Source organism: Centrocercus urophasianus, unplaced genomic scaffold (genome assembly GCF_019232065.1).
Source record: "Centrocercus urophasianus isolate 14NV4802_14NV808 unplaced genomic scaffold, USGS_Curo_1.0 seq_18, whole genome shotgun sequence".
NCBI classification, from domain to species: Eukaryota; Metazoa; Chordata; class Aves; order Galliformes; family Phasianidae; genus Centrocercus; species Centrocercus urophasianus.
In genome coordinates, this window is record NW_024884733.1 from 5,738,973 (window position 1) to 5,752,541 (window position 13,569).

General features: G+C 51.3%; 2 protein-coding genes across 15 annotated transcripts in view; one reads left to right on the top strand and one right to left on the bottom strand.

The window, feature by feature from the left end:
• The window catches only part of PRRC2C (proline rich coiled-coil 2C), a 69,179-nt gene extending 61,844 nt beyond the window's left edge, over nt 1-7,335 (top strand). For 11 of the 14 annotated variants that reach the window (XM_042818986.1, XM_042818991.1, XM_042818989.1 and 8 more), the window contains 4 exons: nt 327-430; nt 2,094-2,220; nt 2,983-3,219; nt 5,465-7,335. In XM_042818986.1, coding sequence (XP_042674920.1) covers nt 327-430; nt 2,094-2,220; nt 2,983-3,219; nt 5,465-5,722 — 726 coding nt within the window. In that variant the 3' untranslated portion in view covers nt 5,723-7,335. The remainder of the gene's footprint in view (nt 1-326; nt 431-2,093; nt 2,221-2,982; nt 3,220-5,464) is intronic. The other 3 variants (XM_042818998.1, XM_042818999.1, XM_042819000.1) reach the window with 1 other exon arrangement.
• Nucleotides 7,336-10,647: 3,312 nt separating this feature from the next.
• Nucleotides 10,648-13,104, bottom strand: MYOC (myocilin). The gene is made up of 3 exons (XM_042819813.1): nt 12,606-13,104; nt 12,033-12,152; nt 10,648-11,902 (listed from the first exon to the last, which is right to left on the bottom strand). The coding sequence occupies exons 1-3, from the start codon at nt 13,102-13,104 to the stop codon at nt 11,118-11,120; spliced, it is 1,404 nt and encodes a 467-aa protein (XP_042675747.1). The 3' UTR covers nt 10,648-11,117.
• Nucleotides 13,105-13,569: the final 465 nt, after the last annotated feature.

A 13,569-nucleotide genomic window follows, 5' to 3' on the forward strand; every position in this document is an offset into this window, starting at 1 on the left:
TGTTGTTATTATGCTTTATAGGTGTGTGTGGAAGGATGCTGTTCCAGAGACTAATTTATTCTATTCACTGTATCTGCAAGATAACATGCAAGATTCATTGCTCCATTTATAGTCTGAGGATTTTCAATGTGAATGACTTCTTTGCTGTGCTTCTGAATTTTTTTTTGCTTGTTTTCTAGAACGTGCTCATTTTATTCAGCTCTTCTTTCAGCGTTTTTCAGAATTGTTGCTAAATATTTTCCTGTGTTTTCTGAGGTGGGAAAGAAAAGTTCAAACTACAAGTTTTTCTTTTATTGAATTGGGACATTAATTGCTGTGGTTTTCAGATATCAGAAATGGAACTGAAGGCATTTGGAGGTGGTATTGATGTTAAACCTGGAACACCACCAGTGTCTGGCAGAAGTACTACTCCAACATCCAGTCCCTTCCGGTAAATTTCTTTTCAAGTTCCAAATTCTTGAAATCAGATCTGGAAAATTTGCCTAGTCATACATGAGCAGCCAGCTTTGAAAAGCGTGGGATGAGGGGCTACTAATGCAAAATGCAGTGTTTAATCTGAGCTTAAAAGGAGCATGCTCTTAAGGTGTATGTCATCAGATCCCCACTGCATTCAGCCAGAAAAATAAAGCTTTAAAATAAGATATTAGTTCCATTTAGTTCCAAAATATTTTTAAAGAAATGAACTAAAAATGACCTAACAGACAGAACTGGGCAGAGAAAGATGTACTTTGGAGTAAAACTATCAAGACTGTTTAACTTCCCTGAGCATAATAATAACTGCAGTGTTGAAAGTTTAAGAAACAAAACTAAGAGCACCTGAGCAGCAGTTCTTGCAGCAGTTCTGTTATAGATTCTGCATCTTTGTTTCCTAAGCTCCTCATGATTGAAATTAAGTAGTTGGCAGGTTAACTTGGTTAATTGACAAAATGGATTAAATTCTCATATGCAGAATGTACCTCTTAGTGAACTTGCTGGAAAGCTTGTGTGTGAAGTTGAGTGGGCTGAAGGAACTTAAAAATGGAACTTTGGAGCAAGGTAGTTTTGTTCTTGAAAACTGCACTCCCATGCGTGGTAACTATATTTCATTGACTTTCAGTGCAGCAGGCTGAAAGCATCCAGGCTTTTCTAGTGAAGCAGGAATTAGTTTGAACTCCTGCATGCAGTCCTGAATTCTTGCCTGCAACATTTCACATACAAAAAAAAAGGAGTGAGGAAGACAATGGTCTGTGTCTTGTAGAAATGCCTCATGTAGAATCTGTGGGATGCAGCTGAAGCAAGATGTACCATAAGCTTTGGTGTTAAGTGTGGAGGTACTGGGAAGATGCAGGAAAACATAACAGAGCTCAAAAGTCCCAAGTTTGTGAAATGTTGTGTGGGCTGAGTGTAGCTGCCTTCCTTGTCACTGTTGTCCTGCTGCTCGATTCACGTTGTGTTTTGCCCACACCCTCTGCATGAGAGCTCTCTGCAAGTCAGCCTCCATTTTTGAAGAAAGCTGTTCACTCTTTCCTCCTCTGAGGAAAGTGTTGAGTGCCCTTCCCCCAGTGATCTTTCAAGCTTCATTTAATTCATGGTAATTCCTCGCATCTTAGAAGTTATAATGGAGGGACTCTCAGCCAAATAAAACACTAAGAGAGCAATTTCTGTAGAACTCTGGAAATTTGCTCAAATGCATCTTTAAAACATTTGCCAGCAGGTCAGAGTGGAAGCAGCTGCACATTGCAGTTTAATGCCTGTTGTGACAAGCTCAGAGCCCCAAAGCAGTGTGAAGGGGTAGCAGAAGTTAGCAGAGATGGGGAAGAGTACATGCTTTGTTAGAACTTGTATGGTAGTACTTTGAGGAGAGGTCTTTCATATAGACATTACCCTATAGCCTTTCCAAATCTTAAAAATTTCTCTTATGTTTTCTCTTTGTATTCTTAATAGCCTTAAGTTCTGCGTTTGTTTCAGTTTGGATTGAAAGTACATCCAGAAAAATCTGATACTAGTTTCTATAAGAGATTTCCCCTACTCCAGGCTGTCTTTTAAGTTGCAACTAATGATAGAAATATGCTTTGTTTGAGAGCAGAGTGATTCTAACTGTTGTTTTTCTTCAGGGCCAGTTCTACAAGTCCTAACAATCAGTCCAATAAAATGAACAGCATTGTCTACCAGAAGCAGTTCCAGTCAGCAGCTGCTGCTGTGAGAATGACCCAGCCATTTCCTGCACAGTTTGCACCACAGGTAGGCAGCTGGTGGCTTCCTGCAGGCAAATCTTGCCCTGTGTAACTCAGTGACTTCTCAACTTTGCTCTGTTTCTTCAGGTTTTATCACAGGGAGATGCACAATGAAATCCTTAAAAAAAAAAAAAAAAAAAAAAAAGGTGTAAAGAAACTGATTTCAAGATCAAGGCAAAAACACCTTCTGGTCTTGCTAACTAGTAGTGCAGATTTTGTGGTGGGTTTAATTGGAGAGTTCTGTGCGTGCCAAGGAATCTGGCAGTAGCTGTGAATGAGGTCAGTTCTTGTGCTGGCTTTCCAGGGAGCGCAGCTTTACAAGGGTGCTGCGTCCCGCTTGTGGGTGACTGTAGCCAGGCTGCTAGGGAGACATAGCCTCTGTTAAAATGTAGGATGTTTCTCTTCAGGCTTTAACATTTGAGTGTCTGACTGCAGAGCTTAAGGTTTGATTTTGTTTTTTGGATTGCAACTAGCAGAAACTACCTGGGCTTTTCAGCACTGCATTTCTCTAGTGACTTCACCGCCTTGCCTGAGTCTTCTTCCTTATTATTTACAATGTCTAAGTTGTCAGTAAAACTTGAAGGCACAGCAGCACTGTAGTGCTGTTTTGTCCTGGAATTTAAGCATGGCCTCTCAGCATAAAGGCCTGTCACTTTGACAGCAGAGCAGGCGTTGTTTTTTTTCCCCTATAAGATGATGCCAACGTGCAATCTAGTTGGCAGTTTTCTAATTGTTAAATGTCTCTTTTTGTTGTTTTTCCCCCACTTAGATCCTCTCTCAGCCTAACCTGCTCCCTCCATTGGTAAGAGCCCCATATACTAACACCTTCCCAGCGCCTGTTCAGAGGCTGCCAATAGTACTGCATAGTCAGATGCCGTCTCAGATGATCACAGGCCTTATGAGCCACCCTCGCTTACCGCATGTGGCCAGAGGTCTTTGTGGATCAGTGTCTGGAGCCAGAGGCAGTCAGGCCCAGGCTGCGATGAAGGCTGAACAAGACATGAAGGTTAGTATTTGAACTGCAGTGCTGCTAACACCAGTTCAGTCTTGACGGCTTGTAGGGCAGGAATGTGTCTGCAAATCATGTCTTAATTCAGATGCCTCTGGGGCACAAGCCAGTAGCCGGGCCTCCAATAGCTGAACATAGAACTTTTCTAAACCTTGTTTTGTTTTCGTTTTTCTATTAATAAGAACTTGAGACTAAAAAAATGATTAGGGAGCTTCCTTTCTCAAGTGGTCCTGTGGTGAGTGGCTGTGAAGCAGCTGCCGCTGCCCAAGGCAATCTGACAACTGGATTTTTGAACGAGCGATGAAGCCCATGAACTCGAGTGCTAGCTGTCATTTCTCATCTCCCCCAGCTCTGAGCACTGGTATGAACCCTCCTGTCCCAGCCAGCCCTGCTTCTAGCTTATTCTGCTAATTCTTTTCCTGGTGAGTTGCAGTGTCTGTGATAAGTCTCTCTGACAGAATGCAGTGATGTGGTACGCTCTGCAGAAGAGGTGGCTGTGTTTTGGTAGTAGGCAATGAGTCATGTATCTTGTTAGAGTGCTTTGGGACCCTTAAGGGTAAGGCAAGCTCTTCTTACAAGGCAGAGACTGCAGTACAAGGGTTCTGCATAGAGGTACTGTACGCTTAGCTCATCTACCTGTATTGTGCAGAATAAGTTGCTTATGTGGATGGATGGTGCCAAGGAGCTCCCTTACGTGCTGTCATTGGCCACAACTCATGTGGGGAGGTATAAAGTAAAAGAGGATGCTTTTTCTGGTGACATCTGGTTGTAGGAGTTGGTTGTCCCCCTTTAAATAGGCCAAATATCTAGAATTTTTCTACCACCAGTTGATGCCACTTGGAAACCTAACAAATGATGTTTTCAGGGTATTGTCTTGAGTCTGTATTGCAAACTGGATCTAACCTGTCATAGCAAATACAGACATGCAGTCCTGGCTTTCTGAATCTCCTTGCAAGTGCTGTACAGAAGAATGTAAGTTATTTTGTCACACTTGGTTGCCTGCGATCAAATCATCCAGCTTTTTAGCCTTAACCTCAGGGGATATCTGAAATTGCACAGAGGATTTCAGGTGTCTGTCTGGCTTCAGTAAAACCAGACTGTAGTTGCAGTTTAGCATGCCAGAGTTCACAGGTCTGTTTTCTATTCTGTTACTGGTTTGGCTACTTGAAGCAACTAGACATTATCAAAACCAGGACCTCATGTTCTGGGCTTTGTCTATTTTTTCTCTCCAATTTTCTGTAAAATACTTAAAATACGGAGAGGTACATGGGTTTTGGTTGTCTGTGTTGTGGTTGGGGTTCCTTGTATAAAATAGGTCTTATTTTAAAAAGGCATTTAACTGCTTCCGGAAGGTTTAACTGGTAGCGCAGCTCCTGCTTTAAGCAAGTCTGGGATGGAGAGGAGAGCCAAGTTCTTGGTTTGTGAAGCACAGCTTCTTTTGTTTGTGTGCACAGCTCTTCACTGACATGTGGAAGGTCCAGCGTAAGACTGCAGCTTTAACACTTGATCATGAAGGCTGAACTTAACAAGTGCAAGCTGAGGTTACTGGTGGGATCAGGAGGGATTTGGAGAAAGCCAGGCGATGGTTTGTGCTTCCCAGGATGAGAACCTGCTTTGAGTTGGAAGCAGGTACAGCTTCAGCTACATGTAGCACAGATTTGAGGCAGGTTCAGTTGCATTGGCATTGCAGGCTCCGAAATCTGTGTCCAGAGCAGCAGGGGGAAAATTTGGCTGCTCAGAGACTCTGCTTCTCTCCCCCCGCCCCGTGCTCTGAGCTTCCTGAGCGCAGGGACTGGATGAAGGACAGCTGGTGTAACCCTCAGTGCTTGTGTGGCTGGGTAGTGTCGGAGCTCGGATGTGTTCTGCCCCTGTCTGACACTGTGCAATGAAACTTCAGTTTGTTTGTACTCTTTCAGGGCTGTATGTACTTTTGGGCTCTGTAATGCTAGTTAGCAACATAAAAAGATGTGAGATAATGATTGAAACTTGTTCTTGGTTCTCTCTTGTGGATGTGAGGATTATGAAGAGCAAGGGAAGCCGAGGCACAATGTTACACTGCTGCTGAGGAGCCAGGTGCCCTGGTTGCCCATGTGTTGGTATCTGGGAAGGAACTGGATTGACACTGCCCTTCTGGCAAAGCCTGGCCAGGTGGTCAGTCCTTTCATTTAGGAATTACTTTTGTGAAGTCGCTTTTATTCCTGTACCCATCTCTTCAGTAAATGTATTTTCTCCCTTTCTTAAGGCAAAGCAGAGAGCAGAGGTACTTCAGTCCACCCAGAGATTCTTTTCTGAGCAGCAGCAGAGCAAACCAATAGGAGGCAAAGCGCAAAAAGTGGATGAGAATGGGAGCAAACCCTCCGAGGCAATTGCTGACTCTTCAGGAGTCTGCCAGGACAAAGCAGAGGAGAAGCCTGCCCCCGCACCTCCTGCAGCAACAAAGCCTGTTAGAACTGGACCAATCAAACCTCAGGCAATCAAAACTGAAGAAACAAAATCTTAGAGGCTGTATTTCCTTGGAGGTGGGAGGGGAGAGGGAAGGATGGGGGAGATGGCGGCAGCAGCATGAATTTGTAGCCCCAAGGATGAGACAGCAGTCCTCTCTCCCTGCAGGGCTCTTAACTGCATAAAGGGACATAAAAGCTGTCAGCAGTTATGAATTTAAACTGCTGTGTATCCAGCCAAGCTTTCTAGGCTCTTTGGGCTTATTATTTCCTGTGACAGCATGAAGACCGCTTTCGATAGTGTGCACGTTTTACACGTGTGCGCATGTTTTGGCTTACACACCTAAATGCTTCCCAGCCTGAGAGCTGAGAAACAGCACAGCGAGGAGGAAGGCGGTTGGGGAGGCATGTTCCTAGCTGACTAGATGAATACTCTTACTTTCTTCTGATCTTCAGCTGCTATTTATCTTTTTATAAACTCATGAGTATGAGAACATGCAGATCTGAAAATGGTGCTGGGCCAAGTAACGTGCATTAAGTTTGTAGTGAATAGAGGAGCTCCCGTGTTGTACTAAACAGAGGAATTCACATAGCTGGCAGAATCACCTTTACTGTGTGACGTGTAACGTCGCACAAAGGCTAACGTGGCAGTGTTGAATTCCCTCTGAAGGCAGTGCTTTGCTGGCTGCTGCTTCTTGGATGACAATATACTGTATTTAGATCACAATATGAAAATGCTACTTGGCCACCTGTGTTCTCTACACCCACTCCCTCAGTTGTTCACCTCTGGAGTTGAAAGGTTAATTGCATCAATAGTCCCAGTTACTCTGTTCACCTCTGTCCAGCTATCTTTATATGAAGCGAGTGATCTTTAAACGGTTTCCAGCTTATGTCTGTATACAGCGATGAGCACTTAGAGCTGTGCCACAAGAATAAAAGAAACCTTGTTGGATTAAAGAGAATCTTATCTAAAAGGTGCATTCTTTATATCGGAGCTGCGTCTCACCATTTCCCTGCCCACAGTGTGCTGGAACGTAGAATCAAGTCAGATAATGCCTTTTTAATTGTATCCTCTAGTATTATAGCTGTAGGACAGTACTGTATGATACTTCTGTGAATGTAAGATATCCTGTACCTGCTTATGATATGTAGTAGTGACTGTGCTATACTGGAGCTGTTTTTAATAATGTTATTCTAGAGGTTTTTTTCCAGACAATGATTGAAAAGCTAATAAAAAGCACCAGGTACCACATCAGTAGCAGAACTTGCTGGTTTTTTTCTGGGATTTTTTTTGTTACTTTTTTTTTTTTTGAAAGAAGAGTGAGTTGAAAGTCTAATGTGTATAATTTTGTTCAGATGACTGCAGAAGCTGGAGAGGCTGTTGCTGCTATTGATGCCTAGTGAATTGCTCTTGGTTATCTTTTTATATAAATATATATATAATTTGAATTTTTGGAAACTTTAGCTGTGATGTCAACTTCAGAAAAAAAAAAAGTATCCCACTTGTAGTGTGAGTTGGCATTGTACAGAAATTAACAGCCATATTGGTCTAGAAATGTTAAACTTAATTTTTTTTCCATTTGTACAGGGGTAACGCACTGTATTAAAAATATGTACGGTCTTATTTACATGGGTTTGATTACAGAAACTAATAAAGTATTCTCTAAATAAAGTATCCTGGTAATCTCATGATTAGCAAAGTGCTGCAGGATGTGAGGAGAGAGCCCAAACGTCACGTGCCAGGCGAAGAGTGCATTCTGCAGCTTGGGAAAGCAGAAGGGCCAGAGAGAAACTGAGTTTGAAACGGCTCTTTGGGTGGCTTCCTTCTGCTCTTACTGCTCCTGATCCTGCTCTCCAGTGAAGATCTCAGGTGACGTGGCTTCCATGGAGCTCTGCAAGGAGCCTGCTGTTTGCATCTGCAGGACGTGATGTCGCTGGTGAGCTGCTCAGTGGTAGAGACTCGTGATGCTTTGCTTGGAGAAGATCTGCTTGTCATAGGAGACCTGGATTTAGCCAGCTGGCTGTTCTCACCTCAGCTGGTGCTGAAAGCAAGATGTGCCCCTTTCCTGCAGGGGGAAGTGCTCCCAAGGAAGCAGGGAGCTTCCCACTGCTGCGGGGCCAGAAGGAAACAAAACGGCCAAGCACCAAACGCAAAGCACCACACGAACCCACCAGTTCACACCATCCAATTACTGACCTTTATCTGAAGCACAGGTGTTAGTGAGGGGCTGAACACCTAAGCAGCCCTTCAGCTGCAGGGCATTGCTGAGCAGAGTAGCTGGAGGCGCAGTATCAGGGGAAGGCAGTTGCTCCCTGCTGGCCACCAGATGGTACACTGTGCATAGCAGAGTCCGGTGCCTTTTTTCCCCATTTCTGCCTCGGGGCACAGAAACAATCCTGCCCTGAGAAAAGGAGCTGGTTAGCTCTATCTCTCCAAAGGGCAGGCACGGGAAAGAGCTGTGCTGCTATTGGGTGAGCGGCGGCAGGCTGGGGCTGTGCTTTGGGGGCAGCGCAGGAGTCTGTCCTGCTGTGTCAGTTCTTCCAGGGGCTTTCAGTGATGGATTGGATCAAGGTGCTGTAAGCTGCAGCCGGAGCCATGTGCAGAAGTAACTCCTGAGTAGGTAACACTGCAGATGAAGTGCTGCTTTTATGGGAGGACAAGCACAGCTATAGTAAGCACTTGGGAAGATGAGGAAGAAGGTGGGAGAAATGAGTGCCTGTTTCCTGCTGGCTCGTTTTGGAGGGACTCTAAAGCTGGGAAAGTAGTTCACTGAGCTATTGTATTTCAGGGGAATTCTGAAGAAATTAATCTTCAGTTCTCTAATAAAGCCACTGGAAAAACCAGTTCGATTTCCCCAAATCAGCAGTGGGAACGTGCTAAACTTTTTGATGCTGCTGAGCAGAACAAGGGCAGTATTTCTGTTAGAACCTAATCAAAAAACAAACATTGGGGAGTTCAGCGTGCTATTTTGAGGTATGCTTTCCAAAATAGCCTGGGCCCTCCTTCCTTGCCTTTGAGGGCAGGTGAAGCATGCAGAGATTCCCTTCTGGGCTTTTTGTCTTGGAGTGGGGTTTGGTGTGTAATCTCAGCTCTAGGGTTCTCTGGCTGTCAGGATCAATTGCATTGGAAGTCCTATGAATTGGGAAGCTATTTCATTTGGAGAACTCACTGTTTTTTTAATTAGGACATGTCCTGTTCTGAAAGACAGGAGCAGAGGGGTTGGTGTGAGTGGGGCCGGAGCCAGCAGCTCTGCTCAGCTCAATCTTTCTACTGGGCTTTGGGAGGGGAGGGAATCTCTGTGCTTGCTTTGAATAGCGTGCTAAGTCAATCTGTGTATTTACTGCTGCTCAGCTCAAGCCTGGCTTTCTGGAAATCCTGTGTACCTTGGCTCGTCTTCATTTATTTTCTTAGTCAATTAAATGACGGACTTCCCAGCCTGAAAAGCCCCCGGTGCTGGCATGGAATGGGAGGCCTGAATTCCTGGGCTCAGTCCGTCTGCTCCTTGTGCTGTTCCCTGAGCTCCACAGCGCATGGGAACAAACCATCCCTTCATCCCAGTGGGGAGGAGCAAGCACACATGGGCCCCTCCACCCCAACTCTGTGGTCCTGAGCTCCTGCAATGCCTCTCACCTCAGCTTTGGGGACATCGAGTGGTGTCCCGTCCCTGCAGACAGCCAAAGTCAGGCTGGATGGGCTCTGAGCACCTGATGGAGCTGTGGGTGTCCCCGTTCATCACAGGGGAGTGGGACCTGATGGCCTTTAAGGGTCCCTTCCACCTCAGTTCTATCTCCATCAGGTCATTCATCCCCAGGATGGGTTTCAGAGTGAGGCAGAGGGCTGACCTAGAGGTGCGGACAGCAGTTCCCAAGGCCAGGAGTGCTGTGATGGACTGAAGTTTATTGCTGGCAGCTGTGCCTATACTGCATCCCCTCACCCTGCTGGCCCAGCTCTCGGCCCTCATACAGCGCCCAGCAGGTGTGCAGGGCAGGCATGGGGCTGCGGTCGATGGCGGAGTTGTTGCACTGCGCTGTTGGGAGCCACGGGAAGGCCTCAGCCCTGGGCTCAGCTTCTCTCAGGGTGGCAGTGGGCTGCTCTTCGATGCAGGTCTGTGTATGGAGCCGGGCGTTCCACAGCACGCAGGTGTTGCAGGCCTCAAAGCACTCGGGCTCCATGGAGGGGGCAATGGAGGCTCCCGGCTCCTTCTGAAGGTCTGGCTCCTCATCCCTGGAGAAGATGGCGTAGCTGACGGAGAGTGGGGGGATGTGCTGCCGGTCCACCTCGCCGTAGTCCTGCAGTGAAGTGGCTGCCAGCCCTGGGGTGGCACAGAGGTGGCGGGAGCTGCAGGATATGGCCTCCCCAGGCTTGGACACCATGCAGAGGGAGCTGAGGCATCTCAACGCGACAGAGGCTTGCTGCAGGTCACGGGACTCTGAGCTACTTTCAGGCTTCATCATGGTGATGACGTGGGCACATCACTGCCGGGGGGACACCTTTGCCTGCACTGTTCTGCTATGCCCCAGCCCCACTGCAGGCCTGCGGGAGGAAAAGGGCACTCAGAGCCTCCAGGAGCCTGCCTGCAGCCAGAGGGGCAGCAAGTGCTGACACTTGTTGGGATGTATCCCATCCCTTGTGGGCCCTTAAGGCAGAGCCCCCCACCCCAGGTGTTTTGCCAGGTGCTTTGGCCCCCAGCCCTCTGCACTCACCGGCATTGCAGGACGTGTGTGCTGCCTGGTTGTAGGAGTCACGTTGCCTTGGTGCCTGTGGCATCCCCTTGTCCACTGCCATTCTAGAATGGGACCGTGCTCTTGTCCCCCACCCTGGGGGTGGCAGCAGATGACCAGCACTGCTCAGCAAGGACAGAACACGGCACACTCCCGTCCCCCAAACCTGCCCCCCACCAGTCCCAAACTTGCCCCCTGCACCTTGTAATACTTTTATTAAGCAAATCTCCAGCTTGGTTAGCAGTTGAAACTCAGACATTTGTTCTGATTTAGTACTGCAGCATTTATTGGAGCGTCTCCCCAAGCTGAGGGGGTAGCAAGACTCCTACAGCCTTTCTACAATAAATAGTGATAACTGTGGGCTCTGAAAGCAGCATGGGAGAAAGCTGCTGGCGAGGCGAGGTGAGAAGAGGCCAGATGGGATAGGGGCAGTGCAGGGGATCCTGGGCAACAGAGGGCCAGCATGGCTGAAGGTGCCCCCTCACCAGTCCCACTGTCCCAGCAGGAAGGCAGCCAGCAGCCTGCCCATCTGAGCCCTGCCCGCTCCCAGCTCTGGGCTGGGAGGATGCTGGCGCAGGGTTGGGAACCACCAGCACCCACTCAGACCCACAAAGGCCAGACAGGGACGTGTCCACCGGCACAGCTCAGCCCTGGAGAAGCGCTTTGTTTCATGGAGCACAAAGGGATTTCTTCGCAGGAGGCGTCAGCAGGAGGCCGGGGGCCGGTCGGCGCTCAGGCGTGGGCAAGGCGCACAGGGTAGGCCACCATGTTGTAGCTGTCCCAGGCAAAGAGCCGCCGCTCCGCCGGGTTGTAGTCCACCATGCTGAGGTACTGGAAGCGGTTCTCGAAGGGGATGCTGAGGCTGCGGCTGGTACTGGTGGTCGTGTCGTAGGCAAAGTTGACGGTGGCATTGGGTGCAGAGTAGCTACTGACAGTGTACAGAGTCCCGCAGATGATGAAGGAGTTGGCCACCGACTGCTTGCGGATGTTGGTCTCCCAGGTGCGCCGGATCTCCAGCGTCTCAGGGTCCAGCTTGGAGAGGACGATGGCTCCCTTGGCCTTCTCGGTACTGTACACCACCCACAGCCCGGTCTCATCCACCGCCAGGTCGATGTCAGTGTAGCCACCCCACGAGTAGGGATACTGCCCATGGTAGCCAGCACCAGGCAGCTCCCGCTCGGCAGAGATGGCCTCAGCCCGCAGGTCGTAGCGAGCCAGCGCGCGGGAGCGGCGCGGCTGGAAGAAGAGCCCGCCACGATAGACGACAGCCCCGGTGCTCTCCAGGGGCCGTGGCAGGACGTGCACCTTGGCGGGATAGCCACGGGCCAGCTGCTCGGCCGCCTCGTACTGGAAGAGCTGGCGCACCTCCGTGCCCACCGTGTCCACGCGCCATGTGGTCTCCCGCGTGAAGGGCGCCACGGGCTCGGGGTCCTTCATCCACACCCCGTATTTGCCGGCAATGGTGTCGGCCCGGCCCAGCACCACCGGCTCCCCCACCCATGCCAGCTCGCCGCAGCCTGTGGGGACAGCAGGAGGGATGCATTAGGGCCGTGGTCACGCGGGACCCCGGGGCTCCCCCAGCCCCAGTTCTCCCCGATTCCCCACACCACTGCCCCAAGGCCCCCCAGCCCAGTCCCAGGGCTGTACCCGAGTCCTCAGCTCGCGGGCGGCCGAGCGCCGTCTCCTCCAGCAGCCGAGATGCAGGGAGCTCCGTCCTCTCCGACTTCAGCTCCTGGTAGCTGAGGGGCTCCGGTTCCCACCTGGAGGCTGCGGGGGGTCCAGGCAGCCAGGTGAACCCCAGCACCGAGCCCCCACCCCCCAAAAATGCTAACGTCTTTCTCAGGAGCCTGGTGCCCCGAGCTGGGGCACATCGGTGACCCAGGGCTGAAGGACACTGCCGACCGCGTCGTTCCCTCCCCAGGAGTTTTATTTCCCTTGGGTGGAATCCCAGGGACCCCAGATTCACGTGGTCCTCCCCACGCCGAGGTGACCAGCAAACAGCCCAGGTATGGAGATGGGAAGAGGGTCCGGGGGTCCCCAGGCCAGGCGCTGTTCCTTACAGTGGGTGGGCACTGTTCTAAGGGGCGAAAGCAGATGCCCCAGGTGGGAGCACGGGCTGCAGGGTGGAGCAGGGGGACAAAGGGACCCGATGGTGTGGGGAGGATGTAGGATTTGGGGTGAGGAAGGGATGCCCACAGATTCCCATCCCCCAGCACTGACCTTTGCTGGCAGAGCGCGGGGCGTCGCGGCCAGGCACCCCGCCTGTGCCGGAGGGGCAGCGGGTGGCTCTGAGCCGGGCGATCTCCTGGGCGCTGCTCTCCAGCCGCCGGCCCAGCTCCTCTTTCTCCCTCTCCAACCTCCCCTTCTCCTCCTCCAGCCGCTCCTTGGCCCGCTGCAGCTCCTCGCAGCCCCCCGGGGCCGCTCGCTGAGGGCCTCGCGACCACACGCCACTCACATCAGCCCCCCTCGGCCCCGAGCCCCCCAAACCTCCCGCTCCCTCCAGGCGGTTCAGACGGGCGGTGAGCGCGGCCAGCTCCTCGCGCAGCTGGGCTACGCCGCCAGCCTCGGGGCAGCTGGCCTCGCCGGGGCTGGCTACCGTGAAGCTGTAGGTACATCGCCCGCTGGCATCGTTGCCGCGCCGCAGCAGGGCCGCGGGGTCCCCGCTAGCGCTCAGGGCGAGGCCCCCCGCCAGCAGCAGCGGCAGCCAAGCACCCGGCATGGTCCCTCTCACTGCCCCGCGCAGCTCGCCCGCCTTTATAGGGCCGCGGGAACCTTCCAGATCCCCGCGCTCCCCCCGTGCCGCCCGCTGGCAAAGCTCCGGCAGCGTGCGGTGGCCGACGCCAAAATATTTGCGCGGCCGCGTGCCAGGGCTGCGGCGGGGAGGCGAGACCGGGGCCGGGGCGGCGGGGACCCCCGGGGGACCCCGGGCGCCGTACGGGGGGGCTCCGCGCCGCGCCATTCCCCGGCACCGGGGCCGCTCCCCGCACCGCCCCCCGTGGCGGCGCCGCTCCTGCCGGCGCCCATCGTCAGCTCGGGGCCGCGCGGCTGCCGGGCACGGGGGTCCCACAGCGCGCTTTTGTGAGTTGGAGAGGGGGAAGAAAAAGCAGGTGGAGAAGCGCCGAGGGGGAACGAGCCGGGGCCGGGAGGTGGAAATTTCCCCGCTGCGGAACGTTGGGTGCAGTTG

Bases quoted from the DNA above. Each gene is read 5' to 3' on its own strand.
- MYOC (XM_042819813.1), bottom strand. From the start codon at position 13,104: ATGCCGGGTGCTTGGCTGCCGCTGCTGCTGGCGGGGGGCCTCGCCCTG. The intron at 12,153-12,605 runs GTCAGTGCTGGG...GACCCCCCGCAG, and splicing joins CCCGCGCTCTGCCAGCAAAG to CCTCCAGGTGGGAACCGGAG. The intron at 11,903-12,032 runs GTACAGCCCTGG...CTGTCCCCACAG, and splicing joins CCCGCGAGCTGAGGACTCGG to GCTGCGGCGAGCTGGCATGG.